This window comes from Sus scrofa, chromosome 12 (genome assembly GCF_000003025.6).
Source record: "Sus scrofa isolate TJ Tabasco breed Duroc chromosome 12, Sscrofa11.1, whole genome shotgun sequence".
In the NCBI taxonomy this organism is placed as follows: Eukaryota; Metazoa; Chordata; class Mammalia; order Artiodactyla; family Suidae; genus Sus; species Sus scrofa.
In genome coordinates this window covers 60,414,421-60,433,318 of record NC_010454.4, presented here as the reverse complement: position 1 = coordinate 60,433,318, position 18,898 = coordinate 60,414,421, and the positions used below count along the sequence as shown (strand labels likewise).

At 59.4% G+C, this 18,898-nt stretch overlaps 1 protein-coding gene across 12 annotated transcripts in view; it reads right to left on the bottom strand.

The window, feature by feature from the left end:
* SHMT1 (serine hydroxymethyltransferase 1) overlaps positions 1 to 18,898 on the bottom strand; it is a 21,031-nt gene extending 2,133 nt beyond the window's left edge. For 3 of the 12 annotated variants that reach the window (XR_002337399.1, XR_002337400.1, XR_002337397.1), the window contains exons 1-9: positions 12,744 to 12,888; positions 8,369 to 8,483; positions 7,096 to 7,241; positions 5,473 to 5,588; positions 5,058 to 5,218; positions 3,764 to 3,845; positions 3,334 to 3,546; positions 2,223 to 2,339; positions 30 to 1,584 (exon numbers count right to left, since the gene is read on the bottom strand). Coding sequence is in view for 4 of the 12 variants with exons in the window: in XM_021067992.1 (XP_020923651.1) it covers positions 30 to 146; positions 1,462 to 1,584; positions 2,223 to 2,339; positions 3,334 to 3,546; positions 3,764 to 3,845; positions 5,058 to 5,218; positions 5,473 to 5,588; positions 7,096 to 7,241; positions 8,369 to 8,464 (1,171 nt within the window). In the remaining 8 variants the exon portion in view is untranslated. Of the gene's footprint in view, positions 1 to 29; positions 1,585 to 2,222; positions 2,340 to 3,333; positions 3,547 to 3,763; positions 3,846 to 5,057; positions 5,589 to 7,095; positions 7,242 to 8,368; positions 8,484 to 12,561; positions 12,918 to 13,222; positions 13,284 to 16,671; positions 16,840 to 17,346; positions 17,500 to 18,666 lie in introns of those variants that run through there. The other 9 variants (XR_002337404.1, XR_002337403.1, XM_021067992.1 and 6 more) reach the window with 8 other exon arrangements.

Below are 18,898 nucleotides of genomic sequence, written 5' to 3'. Positions count from 1 at the left end.
AAAAAAAAAAAAAAAAAAAAGGCACTCACCTGGGCAGGTGTTCTTGTTGCAGGCAATGTTACAGGCTTCCAGCACCTTCTCGGCCCTGCCGCCGTCCGTGCCTTTGGATCGGAGGTCCACGAGGATCAGATGGTTGTCAGAGCCACCTGGAACAGGGCGGTGTGAGGCCGCAGACGGCGCCCCGGGCCCGAGCAGAGGGATGGGGGAGAGGCTGGAGGGGACCCCATGTGCCTGCTCGAGACCCCCTGCCCCAGGGCCTCCGGGTGAACTGAGAAGGGCCCTGGGCCTGTGGAGGGGCTGAGGGAGAGGCTGGCCCGGGCGCCCGAGTCTTTGTCCCAAAGCGCCAGGTGCCGGGCAGCACCTGGAGGCCTGTTGGGATAACGGCACCATTTGGGGTGTCCCATGTGTCCTGAATCGGTCTCTGCGGCTGCGTCTAAGGAGGCGTTGGAGAAGCAGGCAGTGGGCGCCCTCTGGCCGGCCACGGGGCAGCCGCCGTGTTGCTGGAGCGCAGACGTTGCCTGCACATCGCACCTCCCGTCCCCGGTCCTGCTCTGGACCCAGGGCCCCCTCAGCGGCCACGCGGCCTCAGGCAGGCAGTGGGACCTTTGGGAGCCTCAGCCGCCCACAGGCGACCAGTAATTGGCAAGGCCATCTCGAGGTTTGGAGGAGGGCATGAAGCACCTGGGCCAGAGCCAGGCACAAGGCGGGGATCTGCCATCACCTGCCCCGCCGCCTGCTCAGAGCAGAGAGGACCTGTTGGGGGGACCAGCCTGGGAGCTCAGGAATGGGGGCGGTCGGAGCAGGCCGGATGCCCAGAGCCAGAGGGAGCTGGCCTACGTCCACGATGCGCGCCCACTCCCCAGACCAGCATCGCCCGGAGCTGGTCAGAGACACAGGCCCCACCGACCCGCGGGTCAGAGCCGGGCAGCGCCTGTGGACCCAAGAAACTTGTTTGTGACCATGGAGGTCCCGGTCCACCTGGGGCTTTCTTGCCGAAGATGTGGAGGACGTAGAGGAAGCAAACAAAAGAGGTGGCACAAAGCGGGGCAGAGGTGGACGCAGGGCTGCTGAGGGTTGGGGGCGCCTGGGACCCAAGAAGGGCAGCGGGCACGTGTTTGCAGGCCACCACAGAGATGCGGCCAGGCAGCCCTGCTGGCAGCCAGAGAGGACAAGCGTGCTGACCAGGAACAAGCAGCTGGGTGCAGACGCCCCAGGATGGCGAGGCCAAGGCCCCCCCTTTGCCCCCCCGCCAGCCCCCAGCAGTGTGATGGCCGGTGCCCAGCCCCTCTGGGAGCCTCGGGCTCCTTTCAGAAAACCGCCTGGAGGACCAGGGGTCTCCCGCGGGGATGGCAACTGTGACACATCTGTGGCTCTGCTGAGGATGCCTCGAGCACACGAGGGGCCGGGGCCCCACCACTCCCGATGGGACGGGGACAGTCCTCCGGGCCTGGCCTGTCCTACCTGTGACTACCTTGTAGCCCAGCCCCATCAAGGTCTTGGCCAGGGCTCTGCAGTTGGCCACCACCTGGCACTGGTAGACTCTGAACTCCGGGGTCATGGCCTGCTTCAGAGCCACCGCGACCCCTGCCAGGGAGAGACAGGTGTCAGGGACAGACTGGGATCAGAGAAACGCTGGCCTCCCCTCAGCCTTCTGGCCTCGCAGTGTCACCGAGGGGGGCGGCCCATGCCTCCCAAGACGACCTGTTTTAACCCCACAGTGACCCAGCCAACCCTCCAGACCCCCTCTCTTCTGAGGTACCCCCTGCCTGGCACAAGGTTTCCTGCTGGTGAGGTTGCCCCGCAGAGCTGTTCCCAGGAAGACGGATTTCACTGCCTTTTTAGGCTCCACCCGTGAGCGCAGCCTCACCGTCAAGGCTGAGGGTCAGAGGCAGGTGCCCCCGGCCCCCCGAGGAGGTGAGGGGCGGGGGAGCCCACCGCCCTGCTCACATACACTCCCTTGGCTGTGGCTTCATCTGTCGTCAAGCCCCTTCCCCCATGGTTTCTCAGGGGGTCTGACACGGGGCCTGGGCCGACTCAGTGAAGTGGCCGTCCCCCTGCGCCCGCGGATACCACGCACTGCTCGCCTTCTCCCTCCCGACAGCAGGGAAGGCCCAGCGCATGCATGGGGGGGCGGGCAAGCGGGGGTGGGGGAGTCGGTCCTGGGGGGAGCCACCCAACCGTGCGGGAACCCCAGGGCTCAGGGCTGGGCGGGCCCTGGTTACCGGCAATGGCGTGGTTGTGGGGGCCCCCCTGCAGCCCTGGGAACACAGCGGAGTTGATGAGTGACTCCAGGTTGTACCGCGTCTCTCTGCCCGTCTTGGGGTCCACGCTGCGCACTCCTGGATCACGGAAGAAACAGCGTTGGGAACACTGGTCTCAGTCGCAGTCTGACCTCCAGGCCAAGAGGCAAGACAGAGGCCAGGGCGCTGAGGACCAGAGAGGGTGCCTGCTCCTGGGCGGGGGTGGGGGGCCACCCCGGGGGGGATGAAAGGAGTGTCACAGATAGGACAGCGGGGGCGTCCTTCCTCAAGGGAGTGCCCCAGAGAGCAGCCTTCCAAGGGGGCACCCTCGCAGAGGGCGAGGCTCATCTGGCCAGAATCCGGGAAGAAGCCTCCTTCCTGAGCCAAGCTGCGCCCTAACTTTTGGGTGAGAGTAACGCCAAGGGCTGCTCTGGACACATCCCGAGGGCATTCGTTCCGCCCTCATAGCAGCCGCCCAAAGGGATGGGGGCAGTTACCATGGTCCCTGCTCTGGAGGGGAGGAAATGAGGAACAGAGAGGCCGCACAACCAGCCTGGGATCACACAGCACATCCCGCAGCGCCAGGACGGCTCTGGCTGGCCCGGTCAAACACACATCACCGACACAGAGCCGGGAAAACAATCGTGTCCCAAGCAGGTGCAAAGGTGTGAGGGAGGGCCTCACGGGAGCCCGGCAGCGGGCGGAGAGAAATGCGCATCCCAACGGGACAGCCACACGGGCTCCAGGACTGGGACACGCTTCTCAGAGGACAAGCTGCTTTATCCATCAGCACCCTACGGCTCGACTACGGTGAGTCTTTCTTGGGGAGAAACATGCTGCCGTAAGCTCACCGAGACGACGCTGCCCCCCGAGGCCCCCGTCGCCCCCGCGCCTGCTTCTCACCAGGGGGAATTGAGCCACAGGACGCTGGCCGCCAGCACGTTCCCCTTCCCCAGGACCCGACGGCGGTGTTGAGGGTTCCGGGCGCTCCCTCCCCTGAAGCCTGAGGCCGCCCCTCCTGCGGGCCCGTAGGGGAGTCTCCCTCCCCCCAGCGGGAGCCCTGAGGAGAGGGACCCGTCCCGGCGCCGCGCACCCTTCCGGTAGAAGATCATGCCGGCTCGGCAGCCCCGCAGCGTCTTGTGCGTGGTGGTGGACACCACGTGGCAGTGCTCGAAGGGGGAGGGCACCACGCCGGCCGCCACCAGCCCGCTGATGTGCGCCATGTCGGCCATGAGGTAGGCCCCGTTGTCGTCGGCGATCCTGCGCAGCCGGGCGTAGTCCAGGTTCCGGGAGTAGCAGCTGGTCCCTGGGCCGGCCGAGGCGACAGAGTCAGGTCCGCGGGGAGCGGCCCCCCGGCTGTTCCCGCCCCCACCCAGCCAGGGCTCGCCACGTCCAGAGCTTGCGGACTGGCCCGCAGGGACCAACGGGGGCTTGTCTGGACGCGCAGGGCGCGAGGATGGGCGGGGACAGGGTCCCGTCTGGTCGGCAAGAGGCCCGGGGCCGCCTCCCGCCCGGCCGCCCACCTGCGATGATCAGCTTCGGGTGGAAGAGGCGAGCGTTCTCCTCCAGCCGGTCGTAGTTGATGTAGCCCGTGTCCGGGTCCACCTGGCAAGGCCGGGCAGAGGGCGGCTCGGGCGGCTTCCGAAGCCCCGTCCCCACCCGAACTCCGCCAGCGGCCCCGAGGAAGAGGCCTTCCTCCACCGGCACAAAGCGGGGCTCCACCCGCCCCGAAAACAGACAGTCCGGCTCGCTAATGCCCGGGGCGCTCTTTCGTAACACGGCACGGAGCAAAACGCCCGAGGCAGCCGGCCTCGCTGCGGCCAGACGCGAGCCAGTGGCTCCTCCACCGCCGTCCTCGCCGCAGTGAAAGAAACTAGAAAAGCGGCTTCTGTGTGCCAAGGGCACAAACAGAGCCTTGGGAAACGAGTGTCCTGTGCAGACCCCACCGTCAAGGTCAGCACTGGCCACTGGGGGTACCTGCGCCTGGAAACGCCCAGGCGTCCCAGGGGAAGAAACCAGCGGCCACTTGCACACAGAGCACATCGTGGCAACCAGGACGGCGACAGAGCCGCAGAACAGGGCATGCAACAGAGGGATGCCCAGAGGGAACGCTGGCTGGATTTTCTTAAAAGAAAAAACTATGTCTCTGAAATACCGCCAGGGATAAAGGGTCAAGCTGCATGGCGGCCAGGGCCCGTGGAACGCGTGACAAGAACCACTCAGGAGACGGTTCCTGGGCACGAAGCGGACGCACCCCGTGCACGAGGGCACCACCAGCTAGGATGCCCGTCGTCTCCATGGGGGAAGCCGTCTCCATGAGCCCACGGATCCTCCACGCGTTTTTGGACCAAACTGTCTATGATGACGAGGGCCGGTCCCTGCTGGCCGTAGGCTGACACTGGCTGAGGACAGGGCTATGCAGGAAGTGGGGCGCAGACGCCAGCTGCTCACCCAACAGCCACTATGACAGGCGAGGTGGCCGGGCAGCGCTGGCTCTGACAGCTGTGCACAGATGGCGGGGCTGCTGGCATTCCAGCCCGAGCCAGGGCGGCAGCTGCTGGCCTGCGGGGTCCCGGGCAGGGCTGCTCGGTCTAGACCAGCCAGCCCCCTGCTGCAGCGGAAACTCCTGGGCAGCTGCCTCCCCATCCATCTCCCTCAGCTCAGCCCCTAGAGCTGCGTCCCTGAGGGTCCCCAGGTCGGGGAGGGGACAGTGAAGGGGATGCTTCCTGAGCCACCCCAGGAACCAAACTGCTGGTCCTGGGGGCGCCAGCACTGAGGTCCCCCACGCGCGCGGTAGGGCTGTGGACGCGCGCTTACCTTGTAGGGCATGGACTCGAAAAAGATGGACGTGGCCGAGATTTTCTTCTTCTCCGTCATGAACCCGTGGGTCAGGTGGCCCCCATCGGGCAGGTCCAGGCCCATGATGCGGCCGTGGGGTTCCACCAGGGCGGTGTACACCGCGAAGTTCGCAGGGGAGCCTGGGGCGGGCAGACCAGAGAAGGCGCCACTGCTCTGCCCATGAGGCCGTTGACCAGGAGTGGCCAGAGCAGGCCTAGCCCCCAGCTGCCCCCACAGCAGACCCCTTGAGTAACTGGAGGGGGCATTCAGGGACGGGGCTGCCCGGAGGTGGGTGGACAGCCCAGGCGATGCAGGAGGAGCTTGGCCCTGCTGCTTAAGCTATCGCTAAGGGCAGTCGCCCCGGGGGCTCCGCGCAGAGCCCATCGTGGGTTACCTGAGTAGGGCTGGACGTTGACGCCCCAGCACTGGGGGTCCAGGCCGTAGACCTGCAGCGCTCGCCTCTGGCAGAGGAGCTCCAGCTCGTCAATGAACTCGGTCCCGCCGTAGTACCTGCAGGAGGCAGCACACGTGGGCCGCCAGCCCGACCCTGCGCTTAGGACGGAGGCGAGCTCCAGGTGGGACCAAGGTAAACTTTGGCCCTGGGGGAGCCGCGGGGCTGGACCGCCCCATCTGCTCTGCTCCATGGATGGACCGTGAGGGCATGGCCACTGCACCAGTGAGGCAAGCCACGCAGTGACCCCTTCCTATAAGGTGCCCAGCGGTCAGTTCACAGGGACAGGGGTGCAATGGTGCTTGCCAGGGGCTGGGGAGGGGGCAAGAGAGTTGCTGGGGCTTTTTTTGCATTTCTTTTTTTTTTGTCATTTCTTGGGCCACTTCCGCGACAGACGGAGGTTCCCAGGCTAGGGGTCTAATTGGAGCTGTAGCCGCTGGCCTGTGCCACAGCCACAGCAACCCGGGATCTGACTTGCATCTGCGACCCACACCACAGCTCACGGCAACACTGGATCCTTAACCCACTGAGCGAGGCCAGGGATCGAACCTGCAACCTCATGGCTCCCGTCGGACTCGTTAACCACTGCGCCACAATGGGAACTCCTTTTTTTGCATTTCTAATAAAACTTTAATTTTTGTTTAATAGTCAAAATTTATCCCAATCCAGAAGAAATATTTTTAACGCCGAGGCCTTGTGGTCACAAAAAGCTTTTAACATTTTAAGTTAGGTGTGTATGTATTTTTTGAAGGTAGCAAAAAAACACCTGACGTAACAGCGGCCATCTTTGCCATCTTTAAGCCCACAGTTCTGCGATGTTACATTGACGAGTGCATTCTCACTGCTGCCTAACTGATCTCCAGAACTTCACTTGCATCTTGCAAAACTGAAACTCGGACTTCCCACTGTGGCTCCGTGGTAACAAACCTGAGCAGGATCCATAAGGATGCAGGTTCCACCCCTGGCCTTGCTCAGTGGGTTAAGGATCCAGCGTTGCCGTGAGCTGTGGTGTAGGTCAAGGACGTGGCTCGGCTCCCACATTGCTGTGGCTGCGGTGTAGGCCAGTGGCTGTAGCTCCGATTCAATCCCTAGCCTGGGAGCCTCCATATGCCGCAGGCTCAGCTCTAAAAAGCGAAGAAAAAAAAAAAGAACGGAAAAGAAAAAGAAAACAGAAACTCTTGGCTCCACTGAACAACTCCCCTCCCCCAACTCTCCCTTCCGTTTTGCTGACTCCAGGGACCTCGAAGAACTGGAATCAGAGTATTTGTCTTTCCGGAGAGTTCCGTTCGTTTGGCCTAGTGCCCCTGGCGCCTCCGTCAGGACTGCCTTCTTCTTCGAGGCCCGAGGACCTTCTGCTGCAGGGAGCGGCCGCAGCTTGTTTATCCCTTCGCCCGTCAGTGGACGGCCGGGTGGCTCTCGCCCTCTGTCTGCCGTCGACAGCACGGCCGCAGACAGAAGGCCTGGAGACCGAGAACCCGGCTGCTTTCTGAAATCCCCGCATTTTAGACTCCGATTCAGCGCCTCCCTTCACGACGTCAGAGGCGGCTCTGCACCCCCTTCACGCACCTCTGGCCTGGGTACCCCTCGGAGTACTTGTTATTCAAGCAGGAGCCCAGGGCCTCCAGGACAGCTCGGCTGGCGAAGTTCTCCGAGGCAATGAGCTCCAGTCCCACCCGCTGCCGGTGGCTCTCCTTCTTGATGATGTTGTAAACCTGATGAGCGGAACACAGGCGCTGAGCAACCCCGAGGTTTTCGCCTCGCACGAGCTCAGATTCGAGCGACGACCGAGCACAGAGAAGAGACGCTGCTGCTGAGTCCCGCTCCGTCCTCAGCAGCCGAGCAGAGCGGGCACCCACGGCGCCCAAGGGCCGGAGGAGGCCTCTCAAGGATTTTAGCATCTGGGAAGGAACTCAGAGCATGAATTAAGAAAAACAGAACCACCAAAGAGAAGGACGACCTTTAAAACCTGGATCCTGGAGTTCCCGTCATGGCGCAGTGGTTCACGAATCCGACTAGGAACCGTGGGGTTGTGGGTTTGATCCCTGGCCTCGCTCAGTGGGTTAAGGATCCGGCCTTGCCGTGAGCTGTGGTGTGGGTCGAAGATGTGGCTCGGATCTGGCGTGGCCGTGGCTGTGGCGGAGGCTGGTGGCTACCGCTCCGAGTAGACCCCTGGCCTGGGAACCTCCATATGCTGCAGAAGCGGCCCTCGAAAAGGCAAAAAGACAAAAACAAAACAAAACAAAAACCTGGATCCTGCCGAATTTTAACTCCCACACCATCTAGTTACTTTCCTCCCTTCCTCTCACCAAGTTTCCCTTCCTGAACTTTGCTCCTTGCTCCTCCTCCTTAAAATACAAGACGCTTGGACAAATTCAGAGACAGCAAATGGACCGGCGGTTGCCTAGAGCTGAGAGTTTGGGGGATGGATGGGCATGACTGCTGATGGGTTTGAGGTTTCACGTTGGAAGGACTGAAATGTTCTAGAAGCGCTTGTGAGGACATGAAAAACCCCTGAACTGTGTATTTCAAATGGGTTGCTTGTAGTCCCTTCTCTCAGGCGTAAAGTTGTTATAAAAATACATGAATAAAAAAGGCTTCTGGAAACACTCCTCGGAAGGGTGAGGAGAGGGTCAGATTTCGGGGACCCCAGCCTCTCCCCCTTTCCCGCGCCGCCGGCTCAGTGCTGTGCACTTTGCAAGCTCAGACATTTAAGTTCACCCTCGAAGGACTCGCAGCCGCTTGGTCAGCCCCTCACCCCGGCCCACAAGGCTGGCCTGAGAACGGCTGCTTTGCGATGAGAAGCAGAGCTCAGAACACCCGAGAAGCCCCGCAGCCTCACCTCCAGGTCACTGTCCTTCAGGGGCTGCACCAGCATCTTGTCATGGGAGGACCACAGGTCAGCATCCCAGGGGGCCCCGCTGTCGGGAGTCGCCATCGCACCGCTTCCGTGTCGCCTAGCAACGGGAAAACGTCCCACGTTAAACTCAGTCACCGCGCACGGCCACCTGTCCGTTCCCGCAGCGCCAGGTCACTCGCTGTGGGCCTTGCCCTCGGAACCGCTTGGAGGCCCAGGGCTCCGCTGCAGGAACACCCGTGGGACTGCCTGCCGGCTCCCTGCGCGTCAAGACAACGGGCCCCTCGCCCCAGCCTCGGGGAGCCCGGCGCCCCCGCTTCCCAGCCCAGCCAGGCTCCTCGAAGGCAAGGGCTCAGGGTCACTCTAAGGTCCACGGTAGCCGGCACAGGCACGGGGAAGCTACCATTCGCCAGGGAAACAACGACCTGCTGGCTTGCGTCTGACCCCTTTCCATTTTCCAAGTTATGAAAACGAGGCTCAGAAGAGAAGCAGCTTAGCTGAGGGCTGCATGGACTGGGACCCCAACACACGAGGCCCCCAGCCGGAGGCACACATCTGTCATCTCTAAAGTGTGGTGGCCTCGAAAGGTGGGGTTTTTTTCTTTTTGTGGCCACACCTGCGGCCTATGGAAGTCCCGGGCCAGGGGTTGAATCGGAGCTGGATCTGCAACCCACGCCACGGCTGGCAGCCACACCAGATCCTCAACCCACTGAGTGAGGCTAGGGATCAAACCCGCATCCTTGCAGAGACGAGTCCGGTGCTTAACCCACTGAGCCACCCTGGGAACCCCATGCACGTTTCTCAAAACCGTTTCCACAGAGGAGTCCGAGCTCAGACGGTTCCAGCACCGGACCGCCTCTAACCGACAACGGCAGCACTTCAGTACTTTCCACGAACTGGCTCAGTTTCCATCGCAGACGTGCTCCCTTGAGGGTGGCTTTTCCAGGCCCTCCCCCGTGGGGACCCAGGGGCGACCAGCGGGCGGGGCCTCCGTGGGGCTCCCGGGGGACGAGCAGGAGTCAGAGCAAGCGCTCCGGGCAGATGGATAAGGAGGGCGGTGCCGCGCGGGCAAGAGCTGGGGCCGGGCTCGCCCAGACACCCAGGCCAAGGGTCTCTGCCCTAAGACCCCGTGACTTCCTGGGCGGTGGCAGTGCCTCTTACTCCAACGAGGCAACGCCGGGGCTCGCGGGTGGGGGCTGGTCACCAGAAAGGCCAGGCCTGAGAAGAAGCTTGGGGTTTTCGCACGCCACACCCTCCCCCGATCCTCGTGGGGGGGCTGGAACTGTAGCTAATGACCCCTCGTGCCTCTCTGAGGGGCCCCCACACAGTCCCAGCAGCACGGGGACTATTCCACACTGGGTGATGCACCCCAACCCCAACAGAAGCCCCCCAGACCTTGCCCTGCCCCCCACCTGGCGGCTCGTCTGTGTCCTCTGTCACCTCCTTTAATAAACCTAAGTGTCCCCTGAGCTCTGGGAGCCGCTGCAGTGGAGGCTCGAAGCCAAGAAGGGGGTCCTGGGGACCTCGGATTTGTAGCCAGGTCAGACAGAAGCGGTGGGTCACCCGGGGACCCCATACTGGCATCTGAAGCAGGGGAGCTGTCTGGTGGGACTGGACACTAGCAATAACTCTGCTTCGCGTCAGAACTGGATTGTAGGGCACCCAGCCGGTTTCACAGGATTGCTGGAGGAGGGAACCTGGCAGCTGGCGGGGGGAAGTGCCCTGCGTGGCGGTCAAGAGAGGGAAGGGGAAGCAGCAGGAGGCTCGCAGTCCCTGGACGGGCATGTGCGGCACAACGTGCTAGACGATCTGTCCATTAAGCAGCACCGCCTGCTGGTCCCAGACCTGAGCTGTCCTCCTTACTCTCCGGAGAGCCAGTGAAAAGGAGCCGCCAGTCACCTTCGACCAGGAAACTCCTAGCTGGGGCTTTCCAAGCGGCTGCTATTTTTTCTTTTTTTTTTTTTTTCTGTCTTTTTAGGGCCGCACCTGAGGCATATGGAGGTTCCCAGGCTAGGGGTCAATTGGAGCTGTAACCACCGGCCTCCACCGCAGCCACAGCAACGCAGGATCCGAGCCGTGTCTGGGACCTACCCCACAGCTCATGGCAACGCCGGGTCCTTAACCCACCGAGCAAGGCCAGGGATCAAACCCGAGTCCTCATGGATGCTAGTCGGGGTTGTTAACCGCTGAGCCCCGACGGGAACTGCGGTGGCTGCTACCGTAACACAGCACAACTGGATTAGAAACAGGCCCCTCCAGCAAAACACAGAGCAGCAGTGACTGCTGGCGCTTCAGGGCCACGAATGCTTCTGCGGCGGGAACAGCACCGGCCACTGTGCCGCGGCCTCGTCCACATTCTGCTGGGGGAGGAGAGACGTGAATGTGGTTTGGGCACCCTGCCCGTGGCTTCCCCGAACTGAAAAACGGCTTCACATGTGCCCTCGGCAGGTGGCACACCACAGAAAAAGCACAAGAGATAAAACCAGCCCTCTGGTCCTGGAATCTCCAAACAAAAGCTTCTTTTAAATACTGACTGTTCAAGGTTAAAAAGGATCCAAAGGTGACAAGCAACACGCAGCAGCTCTTTCTCAACCACCAAATAACTAAAGTCCATCTGGACCTTCTCCCCCCACCCCCCGCGCCCCCGCCTCCGCGACAGCAGATCCGCAGGCTGAGAGGCCCTCTGCTCAGGAAAAACCCAAGTCTGCCCCCACCTGTGTTCTCACTCAGCCCAACCACCTGCCGCTCTTCGTCTCCACCGCAAACCCCTTCCTTACCTAGGATGCCAACTCTGAGTCAGTCCCTTCTTACCCCGGGCGAGGGCTGTCTGTGTGGCCGGCTGCCCCTCCTAGGCTAGCTGCGACCCTTTCTACCCTGGATCCAGTCACCACTCAGATCAAGTCACCTCGGATGGAGTGCTTAGTCCACAACCTTCTCAAATCCATACCCAACTTCAGTTACACTTAAGCTTTCTTATAAAACCCCAAAGTAGTCTGAATGCTTTACTCAAAGACTGCAAGATTCTTTGACTTGTGTCAATAAAACCAATGGTATCTATTACAGATATAACCTATTAGGTCCGGGGGCATTCTAAATTACAGTAAGAAGGGCAAAGATGGCGTTCCTGTCGTGACGCAGGGGAAATGAAACTGACTAGCAACCATGAGGATGCAGGTTCGATCCCTGGCCTCGCTCAGTGGGTTAAGGATCTGGCGTTGCTGTGAACCGTGGTGTAGGTTGCAGACTTGGCAGAGGATGCGGCCCTAAAAAGAGGAAAAAAAGAAAGGAAGGAAGGGAGGGAGGGAGGCAAAGATCCTGAAAGTGATGGTTAATTTCTGCATTGGCCCGACAGGGCTTGGGGATGCCTGGATAGCTGGCAGGTAAGACGCCAATCCTGAAACTGTCTTTTTTTTTTTTTTAAGATCATCATTTTTAGATACCGCTGTACCTAGGGAAGACATACTTAGCATCTTCAAGTCAGAGGTTAGCTGGAAAACACCGTCAATTTCTCTCACTTGAAACCAAAACAAGCTGATATACGTGCATGAGACACATTCACGCTGTTGTGCAACCACCCCCACCACCCCCCGAGCGTCCTCATCTCCCCAGACTGAAACCCTGTCCAGTAAACACACTCCATCCTCCCCTCTTCCAGCCTCGGGGAACAACCATTCTAGTTCCTATGAGTCTGACTATTTCAGGTATCTCATGACACAAGCGGGAACGGCCAGGAGTCTCCTGAGGGAACTGCAGTTTGTCTTACACACAGATCTGGTTCTTCTCTACTTTGTGGAGCAGGAACCAGGCTCAGAAGCTAAGTGGTCATGTAACTGTGAGAGCCATAATTTGAACTCAGGTTTACCTTTCCTTCTAAAGCCCTTCCTTTTCCGTAACACTGGACCCAAAAAAGCACAATCGCCCACCTCCAGTGCATGTTCCTTCAAGTAAAATAGTTATTAGTCCGTAAGAACCTGAACTGGTGGATCCAGTCCGCCAACCTTGCCTGACTGAGGCACACGTATGCGCTGGCCTCAGCTAACCAAGGGTCGCTCCGCTTCCCGGACCTCGACGCACAGGGCCCCAGGCCGAGAACCCCGGGTAACGCCTGTCTCCAAGGCCAGGGTGAGGGACAGAGGAGGCCCGGTCCCGCAGGGTGTGCTCCCCTCTCTGGGCCTCACCTTCCTCGTCTGCGAAATGGGCTTCAGGACAGCACTCGACCGCAGCTTGGCCGTGAGGACACTGTAACGAAGTGACTCCCCGCACCGAAACCCAAAATGCTCAGCGAGGAACGCGGCCGCCCGCCTGCACCGCGGGGACCAGGGCTGCGCTCCCAGGCGCCAGCAAGGCGCTCCGCACTCACCCGATCCCACTTCTCGGAGCCACAGGGAGGCAGAGCCCGGGACACCGCACCGCCAGGTCCTGTGGGCGACGCGGGAGTCTGGACCCGCCGCCCAGCGCTCGCCGCCACGTGACCCGCGCGCGAGGCCAGGACCCGAACCTGGCGCGCACCACTCCGGCCCGGCCCCGCCCGGGGGAGCGCCAATCAGGACGCGCGTTTCGGCGAGCCCCGCCCCCGGGGCGTCCAATCAGAGCACGGAACGGGCGAGCCCGCCCCCCGGAGGCGCCCGCACTACTGGCTGCTGCGGGGCGGTGGGCGGGCTGGACTCCGCCCAGCGCTGCCTGGTGGCGCACCTGCTCACCTGGGCCAGAGGACCTGCGGCTGGGGCTGCAGGCCAGGGGGCCAGGGGCCAGGGGCCAGGGGGCGGGGGTTTCGGGGAAGACGGAGGCTTGGGGCTGAGTTCTGTTGCTTGTACTTAACTTTTGCATTGTCCTACTTACAGGTTAGCTCAGTGGTCATTTAAATAAGTCAAACGTGGGTTCCAACGCCGACTTTATTGCCCTGCAACACACAGAATGTTAGACCTGTCATTTCGCTTTGTGAATGTCATATTTCTCATTTTTGAATTGGAGCCGATTATATCTATCTGGCAGGGCGGTTTAAGAGGATTCAGAGACATATCTAAAATGCTCAGGGATGGAGTTCCCTGGTAGCCAAGTGGGTTACGGACCTGGCATTGTCACTGCTGTGGCTCAGATTCCATCCCTGGCCCAGGAACTTCCACATGCCGGGCCAGATCCAAAATAATAATAATAAATACAATGTTTTATACTGTGCCTGACATATAATAAGGCTCAATCAATGTCAGCCACTGTTAAGACAATAACACCGCAGGTGGGCTGTATAGGGAAAGAGCCGACAAAGCTTCTCTCACTGACAGGATCCTGCCTTTGGACTCCTCTGTTGTCCGTGTTGTTGGATTTTAGCAAGAATCCCGCTAAGTCAGTTGAAAGCTATTCTCCCTATCTGATCGGATGCCTCATCCTCTACCAGGCTCAGGGGTGTCTAATCAGCCTGGCCTGGTTGCTTTAGCCAGGACTCCCTGACTCCTGATGTTTCCTATGGTAATTTTTCCATCCGCCAACCCCACTCTGCTCCTTGGCTATAAATCCCACCGCCCCTGCTGTATTCAGAGTTGAGCCCAGTCTCTCTCCAACTGCAAGATTCCGCAGCAGTCCTTACAGCTGTTGAAATAGTCCCTGCCCCCAACCCTGAATTTAGAACAGCAAGCGGCAGGTTGTAAGGACAAGCACAGACTTAAAACAAGGGGCTGGGAGTTCCCGTTGTGGCTCAGCAGTGAACGAACATGACTAGGATCCATGAGGACACAGGTTCGATCCCTGGCCTCACTCAGTGGGTCAGGGATCTGGCTTTGCTGTGAGCTGTGGTGTAGGTCGTCGATGCGGCCTGGATCTGGCATTGTTGTGGCTGTGGTGTAGACCTGTGGCTACAGCACCAATTCCACCCCTAGCCTGGGAACCTCCGAGTACCAAGGGTGCAGCCCTAAAAAAAAGACCAAAAAAAAAAAAAAAGAAAAAGAATGACGCAGGGAGTTCCCACTGCGGTGCAGTCACTTAAGGATCCAGCTTCGCCACAGCTGTGGTGTAGCTGATTCGATCCCTGGCCAGAGTGTGGCAATAACAACAACAATAATAATGACACAGCCTTTAAGGATACAACAAAATTGATGAAAGCCAATTAAGCCCAAGGTGGCAGAGAGCTGGCCCACCAGTACACCTGAGCCTCATCATACGCTCACTGTAATACACTCGCTATATGACACCCACAGGTGCCCTAGCAGGTCTGAGGCTAACCACAAAAAGTGGGCAGGGGCCCGATTCCTGGAAATCCCCGCCCCGTCCCCCAAATAGTTACCCAGCCCATAAGAACTAACAACCACACCACCCGGGGCCAGCCTCACCTTCTCTCACTTCACTGTGACTCACCCTTGAATTCTTTCCTGCCAAGGAACCTCACTGGGCGGCCCGACCCAGGAACTCGCCCAAGGTCTGGGACCTGAGCATCCTCCCTCTCACCTGTTCTCTTGCAACACTCTGATCACCTCACAGGTAATCTCCCCAATCATCAGGTAAAATTAGGATGAATTACACGTGTGATAAATGGTACCAGGTGAGTCCTCTCAGTTTTTATGTATCTCACGAGCCCCTGTGAAGGAGATCCCGCTGTGACACAGCGGGATTGGTGGCATTGCGGCAGCACTAGGACGTAAGTTCGATCCCCAGCCCGGCACAGTGGGTAAAAGGATCCGATGTTGCTGCACCTGTGGCTGGTGTCTGACCGCTGGCCTGGGGACTCCATATGCCACGAGGCAGCCAAAATAGGGGAGGAAAAAAAGGGGGGTAGAGCCTGTGTTAAAGGAGAATGTGCGTGGCTGTGTAAGGGCTGCTTTCCTTGCTGGGTTTTAGGCTGCCCCTGAGCTGAGGCAGGAGGAAGTTCCTGGGCCAGGGATCAAACTTGTCCCACAGCAGTGACCCAAGCCACAGCAGTGACAAGGCCGGATCCTTAACTCGCTGAGCCACCAGGGAACTCCTCGTTTCTGTCTTTGCCGTCTCGCAAGGGATGGCCTGTGATGCGTGTCACGTTCTAGTTTAGAGAGTTTTCTTTGTTACCTTGGTGGAGTTTCTGGGCTGGGAGGAGGTGTTTTTTGTTTTTTTGCTTTTTAGGGTTGCACTGGCAGCATATGGAGGTTCCCAAGCTAGGAGTCCAACTGCAGCTGCAGCCGCCAGCCTACACCACAGCCACAGCAACGCGGGATCTAAGCCATGTCTACACCACAGCTCACGGCAACGCCGGATCCTCGACCCACTGAACAAGGCCAGGGATCAAACTCTCATTCTCATGGATCCTGTTGGGATCGTTAAGCACTGAGCCATGAAGGGAACTCCCAGGAGGTTGTGCTTTTAGTTCCATTTCCCCAAGAAGATGTATCACTAGGTTCACTCACGGATTAAGACTCAGACAACCCACAGTCACGGCTGGTGGGATGGAGACCGGATTCCAAGTCGGGCGTGTCTCAGGAGCCCGGCCGGGTGCACGGCCCTGGGCGGAAACGCCGGGCCGCCCTGGAGCCTGGCGCTCCATTGTCGGGGCGGAGGAAGTGCCATCTGATGATGTCGGGGCTGGGGCGGTGTGGGAGGATCTCAGACGGCAAACACGGGGGCAGAGACATGGCCTTAGCTTTGTTTGACGCCGACTTCAGGTTAAGGCTCGCCTCGCTGAAGGTTTGGAGCTGGGCCTCAGTCAGCCGCAGCCTCCTCCACTGCTCTGGGCGCTGGGTCTAAGTCCAAGGGTTCTGCGCTGCCCGGGCGTGGGCGGGTGAGGGGCCTGTGCCCACTTCTGCACATGTCCCTGGCATCCCTGGCGCAGCCATGGCCTTGGGCCCGGGGGTGTTCAGCCGTGTCCATTCTGCACCCTCCCACCACCCTGCTGGGCTTTGTGATGCTCATCTCCCTGTGCCCTCCTCGGTGCCCCACCAGGCTGTGTCAGCACATGGGACTGCCTTTCCCAGCACAGCCCTCTCCACTCCCAGGCTGGCCAGAGCCACCTGGGGCCTCTACGTGTCCCTCCCCGGCCCGGCCAGCCCTGCAGCGCAGGAAGCAGAGCCCTTCCAGGAGAATGGGCGTCCGGCTCCTTCCCCTCCAGACCACCTCCTGCTGCTCCTAAAAATCTCTGATTTTATTTACTTTTTGGCCACGCGCACAGCATGTGGAAGTTCCTGGGCCAGGGACTGAGCCAAGGCCACAGCAGTGACCTGAGCCACAGCAGAGACAACGCCGGATCCTTCCCTGCTAAGTCTTCAGGGAACCCCCAGAGTCTCTCATTCTAGAGCCTTGGGCGGGGCAGGGTGGGTGGGAAGCCATCGGCTCACCCGGGTCCTTTCACCGATGAACCTCAAGGAAAGGAAGGCCCTGTCACCCCGGGGCCCCTCCTCCGCCACTCAGACCATCTGTTCTGTGAAGAGCTTCCGAGCGGCTCCACTCTCAGGGACCAACACCTTTCTTCTCTCTGCCTGTTGCTCTGCCGCCTCTTCCTGCCACTGTAAAGGGAGGGGGAGATGGAGCTGCAGCCAATACGGGGTGAGGAGGCTGAAATACTCCCTGGCCCACGGCTGCTATGCTCCCCACGTGAACACATGTGGGGGGCGGATGCTAACTCATTAGAAGAGGCACACGGGTCAGGGGCAGACGAGGACGGCAAACCAGTCGGTTGATTCTGCCACAAAGGCACGCAGAGGTATGCAAAGTGAATGTGCTGGGCAGCCCTGAGTAAGTCGCTCGACCTCTCTGAGCTCTTCTCAAGTCCACTTTGGGCCCTGCTCACTCGTCCTCTGCCTTCCTCCAGGTGTTGGGCTCTCCAGACACACCATCCACGGCCTTCGTTCTCCCCCACATTCCCAGGGACCAGCTCGTCCACTCCCAGGCCGAGCTGACCCTCTGGGGGAAGTGTCACAGAGAGGGGAGAAGGAGAGACAAATCCTGGCGGGGGGGGGGTGGTGGCAGAGAAGAGACCCACTGACTCTGCCCGAGGGGGACAAGGAACCTGCCTGAGCGAGGGTCACAGCCACCTCACGGCTCTGATTTCTCCAGGGGGGGCGGGAGCAGGGAGGTGGACAGACAGCTGGAGCCCCATCCGCTCTGTCATCCCTGCCATCAGGCTGCCTCTGCCTCTGCCTCTCTTTCTTCCCTAGTCAGCAACACTTTAAAAAAAAAAAAAAAAAAAAAGGAACTTGAAACGCCACTGTTATCACTTCCTGTGTTGCCGTGTAAAAGTGTGTTAAAGATACAAAGCAGACACCCTCTTCCAGGCGGATGACAGACTGGACTTAACCTTCCCAGATAAACAACCAAGAAACGGGGCAAAACTTCTCCAAGAGGGGTTCCTGTGGGGGCACAGCAGAAACGCACCCGACCAGGAACCATGAGGTTGTGGGTTCGATCCCTGGCCTCGCTCAGTGGGTTAAGGATCCAGCGTTGGCATGAGCTGCGGTGTCGGTCACAGACGCAGCTTGGGGATGGCATTGCTGTGGCTGTGGCGCAGGCCAGCAGCTGTCGTTCCAATTCAACCCCTAGCCTGGGAACATCCATATGCTGCGATCCTAAAAAGCAAAAAAAAAAAAAAAAATCAGCAAAACAAACAAAAACAACCTTATCCAAGAGCTCCTTGCAGACTTGACACAAGCAGCACAGGGCCCAGACTTGTGAGGAAGGGGAGGGCAACCCAGATTTACTTTATTCGAGACTGTTAAGAGGATGAAGAGGTAAAGCTACATAGCAGGAGAACATATTTGCAAACCGTGTGTCTGAAAAAGTATTCACATCAAGATTACATAAAATTCAACAGGAGGAGTGCCCGTCGTGGCTCAGCGGAGGCGAATCCGACTAGGAACAATGAGATGGAGAGTTCCATCTCTGGCCTCACTCAGTGGGTTAACAATCCGGCGTTGCTGCGAACTGTGGTGTAGGTCGCAGATGTGGCTTGGATCCTGCATTGCTGTGTCTGTGGCGTAGGCTGTCAGAAGTAGCGCTGATTCAACCCCTAGCCTGGGAACCTCCATAGGCCACAGGTGCAGCCCTAAAAAGCAAAAAAAAAAAAAAAAAAAAAAAAAAAAAAAGGAGGGGGGGACTGATAGATTCAAAGAAGAAACTAGTGAGAAGAGGGAAGGGTAGGGCGTTAAGAGATGCAACCTGCTATGTATAAAATACATCAGCTGCAAGGATATATTGTATGGCACAGGAATATAACCAGTATTTTATAATAACTGTAAGTGCAGTATAACCTGTAAAAATCGTGGATCACTCCCAGGTACCCCGAAACCTGCAACATTGTATGTCCACTGAAGCTCACTTGAAAGGGTTCTTCTTACCTTAGGTCTCAGCCACGTCAGCACACACCTCGTCTCTTTCCGTACTGAGGGGAGAACGTTCCCCTTCTTGCTTAAAGGCAGCCCCGCCGGTCTCCCCCCTTGGCAAGTCCCCACTGCCCGCGCCACGGCACCTGCACCTTCGGACAATTATTCAGCAGAACAGGGGTCCCTTGAGCACAAGCTCTGCAACGCTGCCGCAGCTGATCTGATAACAGACGGGGCAACTCGGCCC